The 23,721-nt window shown below is 42.0% G+C and overlaps 1 protein-coding gene and 1 long non-coding RNA gene across 4 annotated transcripts in view; both read left to right on the forward strand.

Annotated features, from left to right (window-relative positions):
• On the forward strand, positions 1-2,008 carry LOC109203224 (uncharacterized). The gene is made up of 3 exons (XR_002063139.2): positions 1-46; positions 319-442; positions 1,654-2,008. It is a non-coding gene; the product is annotated as an uncharacterized LOC109203224 (long non-coding RNA).
• A 1,846-nt stretch (positions 2,009-3,854) lies between these two features.
• The window catches only part of gpc3 (glypican 3), a 206,204-nt gene continuing 186,337 nt past the window's right edge, over positions 3,855-23,721 (forward strand). Inside the window, exons 1-2 of one of the 3 annotated variants that reach the window (XM_025898218.1) lie at positions 3,855-4,333; positions 13,167-13,328. In XM_025898218.1, the coding sequence (XP_025754003.1) occupies positions 4,177-4,333; positions 13,167-13,328 (319 nt within the window). In that variant the 5' untranslated portion in view covers positions 3,855-4,176. The remainder of the gene's footprint in view (positions 4,334-13,166; positions 13,329-23,721) is intronic. The other 2 variants (XM_019346170.1, XM_019346169.1) reach the window with 2 other exon arrangements.

Below are 23,721 nucleotides of genomic sequence, written 5' to 3' on the forward strand. Positions count from 1 at the left end.
CTTCCTGGGTTTCTTTGGCCAGCACGGCGGTGAATGGATGAGTGAGGTGGGTCAATAAACCTGATCTCACTTCAGGTTTCATATTCAGATTGTTTTTTTCTTCCCCAGCGGATGTCGCTTCAGAGGAAAGCTTGTAGATATATGATGCCAAATATCTACAAGTGCATTGATTATGAGTGGATTTAAGGACGTACATCCGCCTGCGCTCCTGCCCCCACCCCCACAAAGAGGAAGAAATACAGAAAGAAAAAAAGATGCTGTTACAATTTCATGAATGAGAAAAGTTTTTTGTTTTGTTTTTTTCTTTTTTCGCTGAAGGGTGGCAAAGAGGAATACACTGGGATGGAAAATCTACAGAGATACTGCGAGATTTCTGCTTTATGGGAACCCCCGTTGGTTTGACTGCACCCATTAAACTGAATGAAGCTCAACACGATCAGAGGTAAGCCGTGTGCTGACAACTGCGCTAATAGAGACGTTTGATTGAGAAGGTCTGGACATAAAGTCTGATGCGGCTGTTGATTAGTTTGTCGGCACCTCCTGCACATTAATCCGAACGCTGTGTGAGGCAGTATTGATTACTCAGACTTGGTATAATCTGCACACGAAGACTGACAATAGCTTGTTAAAGTGCATTTGCTCAAGTCGCAAATGAAGGCCTCTTTATTAATCCGCGAAGACCTAAACATGAACACGTTTACTGCTCAGCACTGATTGTCTTAATTGCGTCATTAGATTGACTGAGTGCTATTCTTTAATTGAGGGACTCCATGCGCTCTCCAGGGCAGCACCAGACGCAGGTGGCGCCACTTCGTGAAAGCAGAGCAGAGCAGGGCAGAGCTCAGCTCAGCTCTCCGGCCTTCTGAAACTTTTAGTTCAGGGATAAAAAGCGAACAAAGATGACCTCCGATGTTGTATCCTGAAGTATGGTTTTGGAAAATGGAGCGTCGTAAGTTTAAACTTCCTCCTGCTTCTCCAAACTCTAGTGAAACACGTGGGCTGTGCAGCTATCGTGGAGAGAAACCTCTAGAACTGGTGTGGATCGATCGAAGAGAAAGGCTTGATTGTAACCTTTGGGTAATGTGGAGTACCAAAGGTGGCCTGCACTCATGCAAAACTCGGGGTATGTCGGAACATTTGTGAGGCGTTTTCACGGTTTTTCTGAAAAATGCGACTTCACATTGGTGCAAATGGAAACCTCTCCATGTTTTCTCCACGCTGCACAGCTGCAGAACAGCTTTGATACCTCTGGCAGCCCGTTGTAACTCCTCAGATAAAGCATTTCCTCCGTGCATCAGCTGGTTAGATCTGATGCAGTGTTTAATTGCACAGGTTAATCGCATTTTAAATGAGCAGACGGAATAATGGCGATTTCCTTTAATGTGGAGGAGTGTGTGTGCACGTGTAACACATCAGAATCTCTTGGACTTTTGAGTGTCAGTGCAGGGCTAATGGCAACGTGACCTTCTTTTTTGCAGTCTTGCCTGTAAACCGGCGTTTGTCATGTTTAACGTATTTTTAACTCTAATATAGAGCACGTTGGTGTTAATGGGTTTTCTATACCACTTAAAGGCAACACATGTATCCATCTTAATAATGGAATCTGTTTAAGTAATGAGATTCATTTTTCTCTGTTGTTTGATTTCGTTGCAGATGGTGCAGACTGGCGGTGTGTGGAAGTGATCCAGTTTATCACTTCCCTCCATTTTTGCCTCATATGGTCCTCCAGCTAAGGTGCATCTAGTGTAGTTAGTGAAGTATTCAAAGTCTACTGCCCTAGTTGCCCCTTCTGTCTGGAGGGCTTGTTTTTCAGTTCACTTCAATTTTGTGTAGCGCCCAATCATCAAGACGACTTAAGGAGCTTTATATTGTAAGATAATGATGCCCCCCAAATGAACGAACACATGGCGACAGTAGTAAGGAAAAACTCTTAACAAGAGGAAACCTCCAGCAGAACCAGGCTCATGTCTGAAATGAGTTTTGGTTTGGCCTTATATGAAAGGTACTTCAGAACTAGCACGTATTTCATCAGTGTTGGATAGTTTCCCCTTTCCTTTGGCTTGTCTTAGCTGTAGGAACACAATGCAAGATAAAATGTTTAAATACGATTGTAGCAAAGTTCCTAAAATGCAGTCTATAACATGTGAATTACATCATATAACAGAGTTCATCTACTCAGTTTATGGTAATTTATTAAGTATCTTGACATGCCTTCTTTTTTAAATAAAGACAGATTAGCTTTTCTGTTGTTATCCAAGTTTGAACTGAAGTATTGTAAAAGATAATAATCAATGCAATTATTTATGTTGACTTAATAGAATATTTGTCTACAGTGGCGCGTTTTTAGCAAACGTTGGAGAACAGTGAGCTATTGGCAATGCAAGTTTATGAGTATAGTAAACGATTCTGAATTCTGGAAGCATAACTGAGAAGATCTTTTTTTTTTTTTTTAAAAAGCAAAAAAAAAAAAGCAGTATATTGGTTAGTCTGGTACAGTGGTGTGTACTATGCTTTCAACATGGCGTAAACTGACTCTAACCAGAACAGAGAGGTGTGGACAGTGGAAGAAGACAAATATCTAGATTGATAAATGGATGCTTTAAAGTTGCCCAGGGAGTAGTACCCCCCACCCCACCCACCCATCAATTTGTATTTTTAACATCGAAAAATGTAACACAACATACCACTGGAACATAGAAACAATGGTTGCTGGCCATAACAAAAATCTTGTATAAGTGTGAAAGTAAAAGCAATCCATATCTGTCACATCTGCTTCTTTACAGGTCTTTCCTCTGACATCTTCCCTCATTACTTTTCATTCCTTGAGATGAACTCACTGTTGTCCTGGCAGTTCCAAAGTGCTCACAGTGCAGGTAGTAAATACTGATCTACTGCAGTTTGTGCACTTCAGGTATTGCTGGTTACCTTTCCGCCTGTTCATAGCACTTAAACTCAGCTGGGCTTACAGTGAGTTTTGATGGCTTGCTCTCAGCTTCTGAAAGACTCTGCTGTGCAAATCCATGCAAAGCTCTCTGTTTCTCAGAAATGCGACACGCGTGTGTTTTGTCTGTCCTGAGCAACACTTGAAAGACTGAAAGCCTATCACAGCAGGCACAAGATGAGCTGCTGCTGTTTCTACTTCTACTGTGATTCTGGTGTTGTGACACTTGCTGTTTTCAGATGGTTGATTTAAATTTCAACACTTAACATAGTGAAACAAATTTCTCATCTATTCACAATCGGCCAGATATTGAGTCCTGCATTTACTGGATTGTACTAATTTCTGTACAAGTAAAAACTCCCCAAACCACATTTCTGACTTGATGAACTGTTCAGTCTGCAGAGGAGTTGAATATCTTGTCCTTACTTGTCTGTTGGGCAGCGTTTTTGCTGTTGACTTGCACACTGAACACTAGATGGCACCATCTCAACTTTAATGCTTGTAGATCTGAGTGAAAGTAAGACTCATTTCAAACTAACATGAAGAAATCTGTATAATGTAACAATCAATGAGTTTTATGCTTCGTGCACAACCAGCAGTCTGTATGAACAATCTCCATGTGGATGAAAAATAAACTGCCGCTCATACAACATGTCTTTAGTGTTTTGTGTGCAGCTCCTGGTAAACATTGGTTTAAATGTATAGTACAACGCACGAGTGGTGCGCCCCAGTTAAATCTCGTACGGTTAATCTAAAGCGGCTCGTGCAGCGCATTATTAAGCCCCTCATATTTCCACTCGAGCGCCCACACAGGGCCACTGTGTCAGCGCGCATCACTGAGGGGAGATCTCTGTACGCGCAGCTAGCTTCACGCCGTGGCGCGCGCTTTTTAAGGAGCGCGCACATGGATTCAGCGGGGGTGGGGGGTCGTTCATCCATCTGTGCGGAGAGATGAGACTCGCTGCTGCAAGTGAACAGGAACTCATAAGTTCTCAGCATCCGTGTAGCTTCGCCAAGAAGCCCGAGAGAGCAGCTTTGCAGGGCGCACGGACTCTGAGAGGAGGAGAAGAGGAAAGCGGAAGGATGCTGATCCGAGCGGAGCCGGGAGCTGCAGCTTCACCTCATCAGCGCAAACGCTGGATCCTTCTGTAACTTTTAGCGCGCTGAACTTTACCGCTGCTGCTGCTTCTCGCTCTACTCTGTCCGCTTTGGTTGAGTGCTGCTGCCCGTCAGCCATGGCTTCCTCACCGGTCCACAGTGCGCTCTTTCTGTGCGCCTTCCTCCAGCTGTTCTCCCTTCCCGGCGGACACGTGCCAAACTGCCAGGAGGTGCGCACAGTATTTCAGTCTCTGCACCCGGGGTCCAAGTGGGTCCCCGAAACCCCAGTGTCAGGTAACTCTCATTAATAAAGCTTGTAGACACGGGATGTTAATGTTTTACGCACTCCTGATAATGTTGTGGGATCGAGCACGTTTCTAACAATCAGCACCAACACATTAAGTCAGATATAGATTTGTAAATATATTTTTTTTACCAGCGGATGGAACCACTACAGCGTTTCTCTTCTGTCATCGAGCCTTTTTGTGTTTTGTTTTAAATGCTGACCTCTTCAGTGAGCGCCAACCCACACACTCTCCATCCCTCTGGCTGAACGTTTACCAACCTGCTCCGAGGATTAAAATAAATAAAAAATAAAAATCTGGCCGCATTAAGCGGATTATCCTGTTACAAATACGAAACTGAAACTTGTCAAATTTGTTCTAGTATTGATCTGAACATGGAGTAACCTTGCCTTACACCTCATTTTGATTCGGTTAGTGCTGAAACATTGCAACATTTGAGTTATTTTTTTTAAGGAGACTGTCGATATCCTAACTTTGGTGCTTGTTTCTATACATGACGATGGGGTAAAAGCTGAAGGAAGGAAAGAGGACTAATAGTCAAAATGTAGACAGCCATTCCTGTTACATTGACAGCAAATATAAATTATGTGTGTGATCTGAACTGTGACCAAACTGGAATTTATTTTGAAAATGATGCAATGATCCAAACTCTATTTTTATTGTTTTTGTTCCATGGAGCTCAAATGTCACTGGCTTCTATCTTCTCTAATGAAGAAGGACTAGATCTGGAGAAGTGAGCTGGCAGAAAAACAAAAAAGGTTAATGGTGAAATAATTCGGGTCTTTGTGGACAGAAGTCCATATTTTTGTCCTCTTTTGCAGAATGCTGAGCATGTTGATGCACTGGAGCCTGTTGCGTGCGTTCTGATTCACTATGGAAATGGTAAAAGCCTCTTATGTATCTGCATCACAGCCAGCTGCAAATGTTAATTAGGTGTTTTAGTGTCATGTCAGCACAGGGAAGTGCTCCAGGTTATCTGTTTTCTCTCCGTTCTCAGCATGCAATACTCCCACCTGATTCAAAGAGGGGTGGGTTTTTTTTCTTTCTGAATAACACTAAATGTTCTGTAAACATGAAAGAGTGTGGCGAATCGCAAAATACTTCAAATCAAACAGCAGGAGAGAGAGCGCGCGATGCACTTTGAAGCATATTTTGTCATGCTCCTTCTGCCACATATTAATCTCCCATCTTGTAAGGTGCATGCAGCCCTAACCGCTGAGCCCTACATTTCTCCAAGCATCCATGTTTAATCACACACCTTCCACCTAGGCCATCAGGCGTTTTATCTGCCAGCCAAAGGGGAGGCTAAATATTTCTCTTGGCAGGCAATGAGAAATATTTAGCCTTCCCAAATCTGAGGCTAGGCAGACCAGCTGTCTGTGCACCATCTCTAAGGAATCAGTCTGAGCTGGACACTAACAGTTCATAACCATTACTTTCACTGGAAATCAATTCAGCAATCGGCCAAAGAACAATCCATCACGGCCAGCGAAAGCATGATTTGGTTTACTCATCCTTGTTGCAGGTCTGTTGCAGATTAATTGCTTGGTTTATGGCTCATACAGTTCTGTAGAAAAGGTGTTCACAAGCATGTTAAACCTAATGTTCTGCTTTGGCTCCCTGAAGTCTGCTGATTGACTAAATGTTATGTCGGATATGAAAAATATGTAAATACAAGAAATGTTTGTATCCCCTGTATCTATGATAGAGGTTAACAGCACTAACCTCAGTGATCCTACACACAACTGATGCTCCTGGCAATTTGTTAAAAAGACCTTGTGCATGGAGGAAACCATCTAGAAGTTTTATTTGGCCCTGAACATAACATTTTGGAAAATGAAAAATACACTGTACATTAGGTCCTAAATATTCAATAATACTCTATAAATACCCCCTTTTCAGCAGAACAATGGCACTTTAAGTATTTTCTCCCCTGAATCAACAGTATAGCTGAATTTTCTGAATGCATTCTGCATTATATTGTTTCAATGAGGCAAAACATCAATAGGTAAACAAAAATCAATCAATTTCAGCAAAGCAAATATCAGACAAACTCCAGGGTTAATATACCCAGTTAGAGTTCTTTCTCCAACATTTAGATTTAAACGTTAGAAAAATAAGAGTGTGCTGTAACACAGATCCCACTGAAGTAGATCTATAGTACATCCCTCAAGCTAGATTTATCAGCATGAAACTGTTGTTTTGACAGCTACTGTAAACTACAACAACAAAGTTTACTGTAAAACATCACTGTACTGTGATGCAAAGACTGTAACACAGAATTACACTTGCAGCACTTTATTCTGTCTTCGTTCTGTCTTCAACATTTTAGCACCGGCCCTGCAGATGAATGTTTGTGATTTATCGCTGTTAACCACTTGGCCCACTGCTAATCACACTCTAAATGCCATTCTCAGTTTTCAGGAAAACACACCAGTCAAAGTCAGAGTCGAAAATAAGTAATAGAACCATCACAAAGCTGCTGAATTAATGATTTCCTCATAAACACCCATGAGTCACTGCTGTAGACAGGTTGGAAACGACCATGCTTCAAGTCTTTGTCACTTACTTCTTCAGTTCTTTAACACTGACTGAGCACGTTGCCGTACATCACTTCATCAGTTTTTACAGCATTTGTATTAAAGTGTAGGCACTTATGACTAATGGAGAATTATGTAACTGTACCTGTATGGTGACATTAAGGTGTCTCTCACATTCACTTCATGTCTGATGAAAAGAAACTGAAGTAAAATAGGAAATTAAAAATCCCTGAAGTATCTGCAGTGCCGCTGTGTAACAGATACTGGGACTGATGGGATTTGAGTTTGGGCTCGCTTTAGTGATGCTGAATGGCCCCACAATGCTTTATGTGCAGTGACCTCCAGCGATGGTCCTTAACAGATTCTAAGCACTCTGTAAAGATTTCAGAATGAGCGGTTTATTGGGCACGCTCGAGCTTTTGGTGGAATTTCCATAACTCTCAAATCTTCCACTTTTGTCATAACGAGCTGACTTTATTATTATTAGTAGTATTATTTTTGGGGAGGACATGAAATCTGCAGTCACTTTTCACACATTTAGTACATTTTTGACCTATTTTTTAATTCATTTTTGGTCATGTCTCATCCATAATATATACTCACCATTAATTTATGCCAAATAAGTTGGAGTCACAGCTACAGCTGCTTGTCATGCAGGCTGATATAACACGACTTCTCCGATGAGGCACACAGTAAATGAAAGATTGATGAAATTACATGTTGAGGGTGGCTAGTTGTGATCCGACTGAGGGAAGTATCACTTTCTGTGTGTGTGTGTGTGTGTGTGTGTGTATGGGTGAAATGTGAAGTGGACTGTATCGATATTGAGTATAGTGTGGGGGAGGTGGCTGATTCAGAAACATGTCCACAGGAAGGCAGAGCAGAATTTCTAATAATGCTGCATGTGGTGCCGGAGGGGGCAAAAAAACACCAAAAGACTAAAGTTTTTCTTTCCAAAAGTGTGATTCAAAAGAAGTGAGTGCAGAGGAACATTACAGCAGGCATATAGAGGGGAAAAAAATCAAAGCTTGGCACATCTGTAGGAGTAGTACCACTCGTGTCTTTGTTGCGGCTGTTGCTGTGGGTGGTTGGATTGGCTGAAGGTGAAATGGAGGCTGGGTGTCGGTTCACTGCATCGTGTCATCACATATGTGCGAGGCGAAGCGCACTGGCAGCGCTGAACACTCACCCCGGGACATGAGCGAGAAAGCGGCTCCACCAGTGGCGGCGCTGGCTTGATGATGGGAAGACCTTTTGAATCTCCGACAGCGGCGGCGGGACCTGATTCATGAGAGGAGCATCAGATACTCATGAAATATAAGAGTAACACTCGTGTGCTGGAGGCTGAGATCCGACTAGTTTCAGCAGAAAATCCTGCAAAGGAGTTTTTTTTCCTTCTTCTTCTTTTGCTGTGAGCTAAAACAATTATAGCTTTGTGTTGCTTTATAGTTCTCAGCAGGATGCCATGCAAAAAGGTCCCAAATGCCCCTGTTTTAGAAATGACAGCGAATGACTAATAGGTGGATGAGTCTGACCTGAAGCGAGAAGCCTTTCCAGCTGGTTAAACACCGATTCGTATTTGGTTTTATTCACTTCTTCCCTTTTGAAGGGTCCCACTTTAAAGACAGGAGCCTTTTGTTTACTGTCTCATTGTTATGTGCAAAAAGGAAAAAGTGCAGAACAATGTTGGGCACTTTCACATTCCTGCTTCCAGCTTTCAAACCATTGCTTCATCAAATGGTTTAAAGTGGAGCAGCTCTAAAAATACTTAAAGCCACTTTAATCCCCAGTAGTTAATGATATTATTGCTCCTTAGGTTGGTTGTAAATGGCTCTATCTTTAAAAAGTGACACTGGCTTATTTTGCCCCGGAGAGGTAGCCACGGATTCCCACGCGCTTCCACTCGAAACTAGCTGTTGTATAATTTATGCTCATAATGAACGGCTTTTAGCATATTCTATATTTTAGTACAACTTGTTTTTTCCCCCATGGTCGCCATCATTAAACTTGCATAGTGATAGCTTTCTAATTGGTGCCGAGAAACTTAGACACATACTATACTGTATCTGTTCCCCTGACTCTGAGTTCCTGGGCTTGTTAAAGATGTGAAGAGAGGCACTCCACTGTTTGTGTGCGTGTTTGTGTGAGGACAGGGCCATCGTTTCCAGCAGTGGCCTTTCAAAGGAAACTTTCTGTGAGGGGTAGAACAGCGAGGATGGTTAGATGAGGCTGTGACAATCTGAAGGGCGATCAATGTGTTTATAAAAGGCGTTCAGAGACACTCATAAAAACAGCAGCTGTCCTGCACGTCGAATTACCCGGCCTCCTTTCACAGTATTGATTGAAAGCACGCAGTAATTTAAAGGCGCCACCTTGAACCGAGGTTGCATGCTGGGGAAATTTACATGTAAATTGCTACCTTGTCTTTCTTCATTTTGCGGGGGAGAATTGGCCATCAGGACGCCCAAAATTGACCAATTAACCAATAACAGGCTGATTTTAAAGTTGCTCACAGTGCCCAGGAGCTATTAAGCTCAAGGTAGGTGAAGGAAAACGAGCTCGGAACAAAAGTGCGTGCAGATGAAAAGGAGTAAAAGAGGAAAAAATAAGAAAGCAGAGGGGCGAGAAACAGGGATGGAGCCTAAAGCAAAGGGGAGCAGGAGGAAGCTCGTTCCCCAGTGATGTGTCAGTCAGAAAGAAAGCTTTATTTAGACGGTATGATTTTGTTATTTGTGAAACTCTACGGGGGAATCATCTCCCTCCCGAATCTTTCGCCTATTCCCTCAGTGCTGTGGAACTCGTGTAATGAAACACATTTATCATCTGCAAAACGACAAACGGTGCAGATGAATCTGCCTGTTTCGCCGGAGATAATTGCTAAATCCCCGTCTCTTCTCCGCTCAGGCCGCGCTCGCCTCACCTATGGCGCTATTGACAGCTTAATAATTTTGCCCCTGCAGTCTGAAATTAACTTGATCTTATCTGTCAGGAGTCTTTTGTCCGTATTGATTTAAGATATTAAGCCTGTCAGTATGCACACAAAAAGGTGCCGCGTGACAGCTTTATTGCCTCTTTTGCTCATTAGACTGTACACCCTAAACCCTGATGGGAGTCAGGGGTGAGCTGGGAGTTAGCAGAAGCTGTTCTCCGTTTGATTCCGCAGCGATTTTTAATTATTAAGACTGTCGCTCTGTTGCATCTCCCGGTAGTTTAACGTGCACCGTGTCTGCATTGTTACAGGCCGAGCCTGCTTCTGAAGGTCTATTCTTTTGAAGATCTCACAGAGAAAGAGCCCCGATCCAATAGAGACACTCACTTTTGTTATTAAGATAAACCCTCTGCCTCCACAAAAGCCTTTCCACCGTCTTTTGACACGCCAGCTATCAAGACTTTTCTGATACATTCGCAATGCTAGCAGCCCCCCCTTCCTTCAAATTAATCTCGCTGCTTCCGCCTCCTTATATCCTCGCACCCAAAGCAGCGGCAGCCAAAGCTGGCAGGCTCCCCTGACATTTGTTTACCGTGGCATCAATCAGGCCCTTGTCACCGATGCCTCTCAGGGAGGCAGATCCTGGAGACAACTCCTCAACGAGACTTTGGCACGTTACCACTGCAGCCTCCACTGAGCTCTCAGCAGCCATGTGGGACAGAGAGGCTGAGAGGGGGAAGCACCGAGGAAAGGGGTTTTCACTGGAGCTGCTCTTTGTATCTAAACACTGGATGGTTGTGCCCTACTTATGTCTGACTGTCCATCATTTTCAAGCAGAGATAAGGTGGAAATCTTTAAACTTTGTAAGTGTTTGGACAATTATGCAGATTTGTAATTTTGCAATGTTGCCTCTCTACACCACAACAGGGGATTTTAAATCAGTCAGTTAGTCAGTGCAGAGTTTCAGCTTTAATTAGGAATTAAATCCTGTTTTTATACACACTCTCCCATTTTCAGAGGCTCAAAAGTAATCAGAAAATTGACAGACAGGGCGTTTCAGGCCTGATGAGGCCAGTTCCTTCATTATTTTATGACAAGATAAACAGATACACTTCCAATGCTGAACTTGCATATGACTGGTGTCGACGCAAGTAAAAGAGGCCATCATTAGGACGAAAGATCAAAAGAAACAAAAACATGTCCAAGTCAAAAATCTGGTATGTGCTTTAAAGAAGGAATTCACCAGCCAGCTCAGCAACATCAAACGTGAAGTGAAAAAAGTGAATGATCACAGAATTATTTCTATGATGAACAGATTTACAACATCTAACCAACTGAAGAACCCACTCAAGGAGGTGGGTGTACCATTTTCAGTCTGCAATCAAGAATGGAGCAAATTATTAGATGACTCGAAATGCAGAGGATTTACAACAAGGTGCAAACCACCGATTACATTCAAGAACTTGAAAGCCAGATTAGATTTTATCAGAAAACATCTAAAAGAGTCTACGCAGTGCTGGAAAAACATCTTTGAACAGGTGAAACCAAGATTAAATTGTAGCACAATGAAGGGAAGAGAAAAGTATGGAGACTAACAGGGTCATGATCTGAAACACAACACGTCATCTGACAAACACGGTGGAGGCAGTGTTATAGCATGAGTGTGTATGGGTGCCACTGGAACCAAGGTCACTAGTGTTTATTGATTATGTCACTGCTGATATGAAGTATCAGGATGAATCGTGACGCGTGCAGCGCCGTAGTCTCCAAACAGATTCAGCCAAATGCTGCAAAACTGTTCAGCCCGTGCTTCACAGTTCAAATGGATAACAACCCAAAGCATCCTGCAAATGCAACAGAGCAGCTTTTCAGTTATTAAATGCAAAAGTGAGGCAGAAAGACTCAGAAAAACAGCAACTGAAGGACAGTAAAGGTCTGGCAGAGCATTTGGTGATGTTTGTGGGTTCTACACTCCAGGCTGTCACTGACTGCACCGGATTTTCATCCAAGCACTAAAAACAGTCCTTATATTTGCTCCTTATGTTGGCTCCACAGTGAAGTTGTTAACACATTTTACTGGCAAGCAAAAGATTGCTGGTTCAGTTTCAGGTGGAGACACAAATCTCCTTTGGGGTTGCATCAGGAAGGCCACCCGGTGTGGAAACCACTTGTGACAGCTGAAAATAGCACGCATCAAAAAGAATCCTGAAATTTAAAATGATGCCCCTTTGTCCAATTACTTTTGAACCTCTGAAAATGTGGAACTAAAAAAAATTTAAAACACTGTAATTCATATAAAATGTCTGTAATTTCTAAACAGTTATTCCAATATTTTTTTAAGCCCCCCAAAATTAAACTGATCAACTGTATTTGTGTCAATTCTTGACTGTTTGGGGTAAAATCCACTGTGAGCACACAGAACTTTAGCTCAGAAAATATGATGCAAAGCATTTATTTAAAGACACAGATATTGTGTTGTTTCCTCTTTATTAATGTAAACTCTTTTTATCTAAAAAAACAAACAAACAGATTTCACACTCCTTTTAGCATGACCATGACTCGAAGTTTACTGATTTCACAGTGGCGGCAGGCTCTTGTTTAGCTTTCCTAACTTCCTCCTGCGTGGGATTAATTGAATTAATTTCTTCGAGGTGTTTGCTCTTTGATCAGGTCGTGTCTGGCTACATCGCCCCTGTGAAACACCCCCGACACCCCAGTTCTGCTTTCGCAGGCTTGAATATGCGTCGCTCAAAAAGGAGCTCGGGGAATCCAATTATTTCTCATAGGTGTAAACAACCTTTAGTGTCCACAGCCAGGTGCACGAATGTTGTTTCACTGCCTTCAATCTTACTCGTGGCAGTTTTTTTTAATGTGTATCCATAATGAAAGGATGCTGAAACCTAGGTTTATTTGTCTGCATGCTGCACTGCTCCTGGCTCTCATCTTTAGCCTAAAAACATACAAAAAACATACTTTTTTTTGATCCTCGGAGTGAAAAGTGTAGCCTTGAGTGGAGGAAAAGTTTCTGTTGACCAAATTGATCTCTGAGGAGAACTACACAGCCTTAGTGTATTGCCTGAATGTGGATCAAAATGACTTATTTTTAAGCAGCAATTTATTTTTGACTTTAGCCCGGCTAAATAACACAGCCTCTACATAATAATCATACGCTCATTAAGGCTACGGACTCTGCTGGAGATAGGGTTTCTTAGTTTTTGCGTGAAAATGCTGCTGAATCTATTTGTGTGTGTTTGTGTGTCTTTTTTTTCTTGAAAATTAAACAACAGTGGCTTCGCAGCTACTTCCCTCTGTTCATCCAGACTACCATCCTGTCCCTGCTGATTTCCTGCCAGGTGCAGATCTGCAGGTTTGCCAAACCAAAGGCCCGACCTGCTGTTCCAAGAAGATGGAGGAGCGGTATCAGGTAGCCGCGCGCAGCAATATGGAGTCTGGTCTGCAGGTTGTCAGCGCACAACTCAAACGTCTCATCATCCAGAACGCCGCGATATTCCAAGGTAAGCAGTCTGCACAGTTCATCCAAGACCTGCCTCGAAGAAAGACGAGATAACTTCATCTGGCACGCACAACAAAAAAACAACCCAGTGTCACAAATGCATACATTTAAGCACATAAATCAACAGTATTCACTTTCTTGGCTACAATTTTTTTCACATCAGCAGCTCACTCCTCCAGGCAGTGAGTCACGTATAAATAAAGCTGTAGCAAAATGCTTACAGACAGGAGGCTGCTGTTCAACTAAATGTTGGAATGGCAGCGACGTGTTGTTTAAGTGACTTTAGATGTAGTGTGGTTGTCTGTGCCAGACATGTTGCTCCAGAAAGTGACAGCCTCCTGAGATTTGGCGCACTGCAGTTGGCGATGACTGTTATTCACAGAGAGAGAGAAAAAAACCACGACAGTCAGCAGCCTTCCTGGAAACCTGGATGAGAGCGGTCAGAGGAGACCCGCTGCTAGAACTAACTCAAGCGAACGGACGCATGCAAAATAACAACTCGGGGAAACGGTGACGCGAAAAAAGACGTAGATTTTGTCGAAGGTGCAGGAAGCAGGTGAGTGACTGAACAGTGAAATGAAATACCTGGTGTAGCAGGTGCTACTCAGGTGTACAAAGACTATTACGGTGTCCGAATCATTCTGTTAAAGAAAATGTACTATGCTTCTGTTTGTTCCTGTTAAAAATTAGATGAAAAGAAAAACACTCTTGTAAAGTAAATGCAAAGCTATAACCTGCAGTAGGTGAAGGTGTTTCCTCCTGCTTCTGGTGTATGCATGGTTCAGTAGTCCAATATAGTCCAAACTATGACATTTGCCATCCTGAAGCCAATATGTACAGATAGGATCTTCACTCTGAGAATAAAGCTCAGGCTTAAAATGCGACTGCTATCCAAGTATTCCTCTACATCGAGAATCTCAGCCGGACCGGACCAGTGAAATTATGAGTTAAATGGGTAAAATTACAGAGAAGGTTCTGATAGTTCACTGTCCAGATTATCCTGTAATTATAAACTTTTTACTCTGAACTCACTGACCCATTAACCCCCCTCAAAACCCCCCCAAACCCAGACATTTTGATATACATGGCAGAAAAACTGGAATTTTTTTGTCATTGTTTAGCTATTACTTAATTACTTTGGTGAAGTATGAATTTGAATGCCTCTTTATCAATAGGAAAAGCTGTAAAAGTTACGAAAATACAGGTAAAAATCTATGCACTCTTTCACATTTTTATTTTATTGTTTTTATTGTGTTTTTATTTTTATTGCACTGCAGGAAAGAGCACAAAGTTCAATCGGCGTCCAGGACAGAAAAAAAACTTGTTATGCTGCAAACAGACTCTTTGCAAAGATCTGCAGAAACAGCATGCTAACACAAAGCTAGCAAAAACAGCTGAGTGACTCCCGACCTCAGTCCAATAGCCAGAGCCTCGTCTTCAACAGGTAACAAAGGCAGTGATGAGCAGTCAGGCTGTAGGCTCTGTTTCTACCTGCTCATGTTTCTAAAGTAGAATCTCTGTGATGATTACTTTCATCTCTCTCTGTGCTGGTTTTCAGCTTTGCTTTGTGTTCATACACGAACAATGAAAGAAAGATCGCATGTGTCCTGGTAGGACAGTGATTTGGATCAGTGTGTGGAACTGTAGCCTAACTGCTAATTAGGTTACAGTGTGTATCAGGTCATTTTACCAGACAGTAATGTACTGAGTAGTGTGATGAATTTTCCAGGGAATAATGAAGTTACGTACTTCATTACTGTCAAGAAATGTGATGTGTGCTACATTACATTTTCATTTAGTTACAATCCCAACACTGCCAGTGAGCGAGTGGTTTCACAGTCAGAGTCGTTGTTTTAAAAAAACAAAAAAAACCAAGATGGCGACGGCAGAAATGGCACAATCTCACTTTGAATAAAAACTTTACAAAGTGGTTTCAAATGAGCTGGACGGCAACAAAGAAGCACACAGCTCGTCTCTCTCTGTTGCCACGCTATCGACAGCTCTTTCGAAGTATCCCTTTCACTTTTAATGTTGAGCTTTTGTTATGGTGCTATGCAGGCCTTTTCAACCCAGCAAAGCAGCACTGTTTACTGTCTCGGGGTTTCCAGTTGAAGAGGGACTCACTGGGCCAACTTTTTTGAGAGTCCACACTTATGGGCTGTGAAATGCGGCACCATCCTGACACGGCAATTAAAACTTGAGGTTTAATGGGGACCGTGGGGTTTGCTTGACTTGGTTGTTTCACACTAACAATGTTAGAGATTGCCGCTGTGGTTTGGCTGCTCTTTCCTAGAAGGGGTTCAATACTAATTGCTTTAGCATAGGGCTGGAGAGAACTCCCCAAACAGCCCACGGACTGAAATCCTTTTAACATCCTGGTCTTATCTGTTTCCCTCAACTTCATTTTCATCCTCTCTGTCTTCTCCTCCTTTCTTCTCTCGCTCTCTCTCTGCGACCCTGCCATTCTCTCTCGCCTTCTCCTTTCTGTCTCGTTCAATCTGCTCAACTTTTCTCTCTCCTTCTGTCTTCCCCTCTTTTTCTGTCTTCCTTTCGCGTTGGTGCGACTATTGGGAATTGAGTGCTTGCCTTGTTTGCAGTCTTCTTTGCAGCTCTCTGTCTCTTCTCTTCAGCATCCACTTCTGCCAGAGATCAAAGGGCTCCCCCTCTTCACTCCTCTGTCTCCAATCTCTCTATCCCTGCATCCTCCTCTCCTTCCAGCTCCACCTGCCTTGCCTGCTTTGCTTTCCCAAGCCTCAGACTACACCAGAGTTTTCACCCTTTTGAAGTGAACTTCTGCAAACAATGGAAAAGTAATGGCTCTGTCTATCTTTGTCTTTTAAGTAGTAAGATGACAGGCCGCCTTAACTTTAGCTTTCTTTAGGATCAATACCAGGAAATAGGTAAGGCATTCGGAATTTCGCTTTGCGCATGTTTCATATGCCAGTTCACAATCTAATGAGCCTTAGCTGATCTCTTTATAGCATAGCGGGAAAATACAACATAATGGATAAAACGCCGCATCCTCTCTAATATGACAGATGATTGGATTTCACTTTGATTCGCATTACAGCGATCATACGGCCGTGTTCGCCTGCGCGCCGAGATTGCCTCACGTTCAGCGTCTTGATGATGTCAGTTTAGTTTCAAAATGAGAATCTGTAAACCTGCGCAGGATGCACAGCTTTAAATCTAATCTTTGCAAACGAGAGTCTGATCTCATACATGCTGAGAATTTAATTTGGTAAATAAATCATGGAGTTCAATATTTCTGACGAGTGCATTAGTATGTGATGTTGCACATCGGTGAACATGTTTTTTATTGCAGAGTTTGGAGTGCCGAGAGGAAATGATAGTGATTAGGGTAATTTGAGAGTCTTTAAAGGGGCATTGCATAGATTTTAAACATAGAGCTTGATCTATGCTTTTCACTGGTAATAACACGTTTGATGAAAGCTCTCATATAAGGTCCCACGTGGCTTTTTAGCCTGTCCTCCAATAAATAAATAAACACATGACATCATGAGCTTTGGGACCACATACTGTATATAAAAGATAGACAAGCCTTAACTTGAGCATAGTTGCTATTACAAAATTGGACTTTTGAAACTGGGTGTGATGAACGTAACCACAACCTAAAACATACCCTGCTTTATCATTTCTTGTACTAAAAATAGAACTTTAATAATAATATCAAATAATATTAATAATATTAAAAAAGACTAAAAAATAATCAGTGAGATCACAAGGTTAGAACGCAAGTCTTTACTTAGGTCATGAGTCGATCAAACGATTAAATCGCATTTATACAATTGGGCTGCTTTTTGTTTTTTTGCAACCGCCCCCTGCTGGCCATTAGAAAGAATGCAGGTTTAAGGCACGTAACAGGAATTGGCCTTGGTTTCTACAAAGTGTGCAATTTTTTTTTTTATTAGATTAGACTGAAATGAAGAATTGTATACTGGTAATACTTTTGATGATTTACATTTTCAAAACTTAATTCTAAGACACTCTGTAATTAAGTGAAATGGGCGTGTTTATAGTTAAAAGTAGATACGCCCCAGGAAAAGGAGGAGGGACTCCCAGTGGCTGGGAATTGGGTGAAAGTCGGCTATCAGCCAATTGGGAGCGACAGTTGTAAGTGGCTGTATCTCTACATCTTTTATCTACAGTTTGTGTTGAAGACTTCAAATTAAACAGACCACCCATAAGTATATAAGACTATCTGGGTTATAGAGTTACAAAAACTCAAGGTCTCAAGGTCCTATCTCTATAAGTCTCTCATCAGCACTGGAATGTAAATACTAAACTGTTGCATAAGCCCTTTGAGTGCCCTGTTTTCTGATTGCTTGTGCAATCATACAGTCTAGACAATTTTGAAAAATAGTGAGAAGATAATGACGGCTTCTCACAGCTCAAGCTGGCAACCTTTTAATTGCTTGATTTGTGTGACTAACACTCGAAAGCCCCTGGAGTGCTCGAATCACGATTCAAAATAGACAAAAGAAGAAAACTATCAGATTTGAGGAGCTGGAATTAGGAAGAATATCTGAAAAACTAAAACACTTAGCTGCTTCAGCAGCACAATGTGGGTTTGATTTTATAGCATCCAGCTGACAGTGACCAAACACTGATGTTGTGAGTGCTGCCCGGGGCAGTAAATTTATCATTTTGGTTAGCTGCTTCAGCACTAAAGTTCTTAAGCGGACTGTCAGCACTAATTAGAATGAACTTTCAGGTGTATTTTTGAGTTGCACAAGTGCGTTAAACGGTCTGCTCTGAAGAAAGAGTCCAAAAACGATGTCTTTATGTTGAGGCTTAGCGAAGTAAGCCACAGATTTGTGTTTGTGATGTGATTATACTTCACACCTCATCTCATCCCCTCTGACTCACCCATCCTCCCTGTCGTCTGTGTAACTGCCCGACAAACCAGAAATTCATCCAAAACTGTCTTCTGGCATTTTGGGTGATTGGCAGCTCTAATTGATGTTATTTCCCCAGCGTTGTGTCCTTCAGCGCTGCGCTGCCACTGTTGTGACGACTCTCAGCCTGAGCCCGCAGATTAAAAATGAGATTATACTTCTCTGTTAATGAGAGACGCGTTTATTTAACTTTAACTAACTTTTATTGGAGTGATCTCTTTTTGCATGAGTGCTGAAAGCCGCTGTAGCTGATTGGCACTGGGGGCTGGATAGGGCTGTTTTCTTGTGCAGCGCTTGTGTAAAAAATGACATATCAGAAAATGACTGCAGTGCTGGTGTAGCGAGAAGACCACAGTGCTGTCTCGCTCAGTTTCAGCACAGCTTGGCGTTCCCGAGGAATAGTCTTCACCCAGAAGGGAGTCAGATTCAAGTCCAAGAGCAAGCCTAATTAATAAACATGAGAGGACAGGATTGGCCCGATTGCTTATAAAGTGGAATGTGTGGGGAGGAAAGTTGTGCAGTGCAAGCGTGCGCGCGCGTAGATATCAGAGAGTCTGTGTGATATCTGTTGAAAAAAGTGGGACAGCCAGCCTGGCGCTCCTGGAATGACTCAATGAGTCCATAGAAGGCTGGCTCAGTGGGGTGTTCGAAAACAGGTCTGACTTGGACTACTTTCAGGCAGCATGAGGGCGATCTGTGTGTGGCTTCACTCGTTGCTGCGAGGCAGGGGAGCTTTCTCCACTTTACTCTGAACTCACAGGGGTGATGCTCTGTAAATTATCAGGAGTTTGGAAAGAGTTTGAAAGGATGCTCGTATCTTTTTATCAAACATAAAGACACCGGGAGTCCTACCGTGTGTATTGCTCAACAAACTTGGCAAATGTCTGAGTGAAGAAGAAGACACACGTACGCACACACACACACACACACGCACACACACATGCACACACACACGCCATCATTTTAAAAGGGAATAAATCTTTTGTGTCCTTGAGATCCTCATGCCTCGTTCCTAGCGGGCCAACAAATTAGCATCTCATTAGCAGTCTCAAAAAATTCCATCGACTTCCCCCGCTTCTTCTGGATGAGTTTTAATTACTCTGAGTGTATAAGGAATTACAATGGCAGACCCCCTGTGGCCGTAGTGGAGGTGGTTGTTGACCTTGACAGGAGTTTGCCCTCATTTGTCTCTGATAGTGCTGAATGGACATTTGCCGTGGCAGCAACCCAAACGAGATGTGGCAGGAGGCGGATGATGCAGAAACCTGGCAGACTCGAGCTGCCTCTCCTTCCAGCAGCCAATAATCAAAACCAGACCTCGCTGCCCTCTGTATCCCTTCCCTGTCTCCTGCTCGTTAGCCATCCACTCGATCCTAAGTGCTCCGGGCGTCTGGCCTGAGCAGGCCTTTCCTCTGCTCTTCCCATCATCTGCTTTCCAATAATCATCCCGTAGCTCGCTCGCTCTCCATGGAGTCATTTTGTCTTCTGGAAAAGTTTCCCTGAGTAATCCAATAACGGTGAGGGCTGGTGGGATGTATGCCTGCAGTGAGATGTCTGAAGTTGTTTACTTGCTGCCCCGGGCTAATCTAATAACTTAATGATGGGGAGAGGCAGTTTTGCTATGTCCAATGGGCTCCTTCGAGCATCGTTTACCAGACACGATGAGATATACCAGCCATTACCACATCTTCTTTTATCAACTGGTAATTTGGTTTTAACCTAATTGCTGCTGTTTTATCATTGTGCGTCACTTATTAGTTTTCCCGTAATGAGATTTTCAGTACTTTTTTGAGCTCTCTGCTGGGCCGGCAAACTGTTGTACAGATTGATACTTAATAAAGGACTGTAATTCTAAAGGGTGTGCTGTCTGTCTGACTTCTGAGGTTTCTCTTGGAGCTCTGGAGCCACAGAGGAAAAAGCGTGTCTCTTTGCTGTGAGCCTGAGAGAACATAGCGCGAGCTAGAGAAAGAAACAGCAGCAGCGGCAGATACAGATCCACAAAGGAGCACCCAAACATCCAGGTACAGCAAATGTACCCGTGACGAAGCCTCCTTATTGTTTCTGTCGCTGTTTTGTGGAGAAAGCCTAATGTGAATTACTAGTGGCAAACGGATGTTTGGCTGCCACTGAAATTAAACTCTAACATGTGTGTTTTTCTTTTGTGCGTCATCCTTTTCTGCACGACAAAGGCAGAAGCCGAGAAGTAGCTGCAGACAGAAATGTATTAATCTTGCTTCTTCACACATTCTTTTAGATTGAAGTGGAAAAATTGGAAGAAGATACATGAATGTGTTAACAGAGTTTTGTTGTGAATCACATTACCTTAAGTAATGGTGTAAAAACACATTTGCAGTCTTGTAAGAACCACTTGTAATAGAAATAAAGCCAAAAAATCAATATGTGTTTTATGCCAGCAGTGCTTTGAATTCAATGAACTGATGTCAGAATTCTCAGAAACTCTTGTTATAAAAACGGTGCTTCGGCTATTTGGAATTCTCTTTTAGTAGGACTTTGAGTACATGTCACCTTTTTTCATTTCCTTGAAAGAAGGCACAAAATAAGCAAACTGAATTGAAAATAGTTTCTCAGAGTGATGAAAAAGTTGTGTAAGTTTGTGGCTTCCTGGACTAAATGTGAGTAGTATAGCCTGGTGGTTTGTTTGGCCAGCTACACCCTCGCTCTCTGCCTCCACTATCTGAACTTGATCTTTGGCTCAGTGCTGAATTTTCCTTTCACGTAGCATAAATGGTCAACACTGTTGCCATGGGAGGTCGGTAAGTCTTCAGGTGGGTACACTTGCGATGTGGCATGGATCTGAATGCCTTTCATCAGATTTTGCTTTTAGTCATGTCTCAGATTGTTATCATAATTATCCATTTAGGTTCACCCTCTAGTTTTCTCCATATTATATAGAGGAAAATGGTGCAACGGGGGATACAGTATCCTGTCCCACGCTAGGCTGCTTAATACACTGAAAATATATTATTAATACAGGCTCTGTCAAAAAGAATTATCCAGTTTCAAAGTGCTTTAATTCCACAGCCATTCACTGGTAACAACTGAAACTACATTAAAAAGAGCAGATTCGTGACTTAAATGTGGTTTCTGGTAGGTAGCATAACAACAGCAATGGCTAAAGTGATTCCAGACATGCTCACAAAAATAAGGGACAAGTCTGACTGTCGTATGGACATGTGCCGTGTGTCCTTTAGCACGTGTGAGAAATGTAAGTTTTCTATGTAAAACTATATTATAATGACATCAGATCAACCTCAACCTCTGCAGATGCAGCTAAAAGGTTTGCTGCGTGGTTGGCTTGCATATTGTGTACTTCCATACTTGTGCTATTTTGAGTGTGTTCACACTATCAGGTGTGATCCTGAATACTTTTCTGGATGGTGTGTGGACTATGTGTTGCATACTTTGCTCCCATAATGGTGGGAAATGGAAGGAGAACCAAACAAGGCAATGCTCAAAATCTAGCTAACTGTTAGCTAGATTAACAGCAAGGCTGTTATTGTAATTACCTAAAATAAAAAAGGCAAAGCAAAAAAATTAAGCGTGGAAAAAACATTTTTAATTGACCTAAGTAAAACAAAACAAAAAAATCCTGTTAAAAAAGTAAAATAATTTTTTTTTTAAATACTAAGTAACAAACAGAAAGAAAAATACCCATAATGCCTCAAGCAATGTCTAAGAATAAAATACTTAATGCAGTTATTTAGGTATATATCAGATTTATTCACCTTATGAACCCCAATGTGCCACATAAATTATCTAGTATATAAAAAGTTATATAACATTGACACACTATACTATCAAAAGAGAAACATTCTTCAATAAAACTCAATAAAAGGTCTTACGCAAGACCTTTTATTGAGTTTTTTTTCAGGGCATTAAATTTTTATACTTGTGCCAGGAGGAAATGTAATTTATTTCAACTTTATATCAGCAGTTTGATCAAAGTATTATTGTCATCATTTGTGGTCATGGGAACAATCATAGGTGATTTAAGGTGGTAGTGCCTGTGTTTCATTCTCTGATGAAGAACAGGTGTGCGCTAAACGTCACACACTACTTAAGATGGAATACATAAAGTAAACTGGAGTTCTGCAGCATGTGAGCTGTTAATTCCTTTGTTGAAATTATTTGATTTTTTTTTTTAAACTAAATAAAGGGTAATGATTTGAAAAAGTAAAAAATTTAAAATAAATGTCTTTTCATACAACTCAAATTTTCTAACATAAATTAGCCGTATTCGGCATTAGGATTTGTTTATTGAGATTTAGAGTGTACACCAGAACCGTGATGCTCTGGAAGCAAAAATTGTATTCATATTCTCCGGAGGATTTTGAGAGCCAGAGGGGGAGTCCAAATTCATGGGCTGCATCCCCTGAGGCTGCATTTGTAGGCCGATTATGTCACAGCGACGCTGTAGACTCCTCCAAATGCGGCCGACAAATGCGTCCTCATTTTCCCCGAATTTGAAGCCTGGGTCGGGTGTATCCTTCGTGGCCCACCATATCCCAGAATTCATAGCGCATCCCAGCCAATTTCAGTTTCCAACAACAGCGGCAGCTGCTTAGTTTTAATATTACTCTTATTACTGTTTCTGGGTCACAAAATAAACTTTTGAGATATTTTCAGGCGAGAATGTAGCTGTGTTAACTTCAAATATCTGCTCCGTTTATCAAGACATCACATATTTGCAAAAGTGCTCCAATGTTTTCGGAGACGTCTGTTACCCACCAGCTCGATAGCAACCCTGGGGTTCAAGGCTCGCTAGAGCCGGCGAGAACAGCGAACTCCCGGCACATCGTTTTCAAACCCCCTGCGGTCTTTGGCTACTCAGGTTAAACATGATATATAAGTCACTTAGATCAGCGGTCCCCAACCTTTTTTGCCTCACGGACCGGTTTATGCCCGACAATATTTTCACGGACCGGCCTTTAAGGTGTCGCGGATAAATACAACAAAATAAAACTAGTACCGGTACCGAAAAAAAGAAGATTTATTCATAACACACGTGAAAAGACCCAGGAAAACCGAGTTAACGATAAAAACGATAACAAAATAACGCTGAAAACCGATAAAAACCCTGAAAAACATACATTTCACACCTGAGCCTCAACTCTCGCGGCCTGGTACCAAACGACTCACGGACTGGTACCGGTCCGAGGCCCGTAGATAACTTGTTAAAATGTTATTGTTTGGCTTTTTTCAGTGTTTTATTTATTCCTGAGTAAATCGGTTTGGCTGAGATTACAGCTGAATAAACATCAAACAGGAAACTGATTAAAGAGAAGTGCGAGATGATCGAGAATTTACGCCAGTGTCCTGTTACAAATTTCCCACGTGTGGGACTAATAAAGGTTATCTTATCTTATATTTTAGATAGCAAGGAGCAGACGGCTGATTTTATTAAACTCCACCGAGACGGCTGGTGACGCAAATCTGAAGGCTAGAGCGTCCAAT

The sequence above is a fragment of the Oreochromis niloticus genome, linkage group LG2 (genome assembly GCF_001858045.2).
Source record: "Oreochromis niloticus isolate F11D_XX linkage group LG2, O_niloticus_UMD_NMBU, whole genome shotgun sequence".
In the NCBI taxonomy this organism is placed as follows: domain Eukaryota; kingdom Metazoa; phylum Chordata; class Actinopteri; order Cichliformes; family Cichlidae; genus Oreochromis; species Oreochromis niloticus.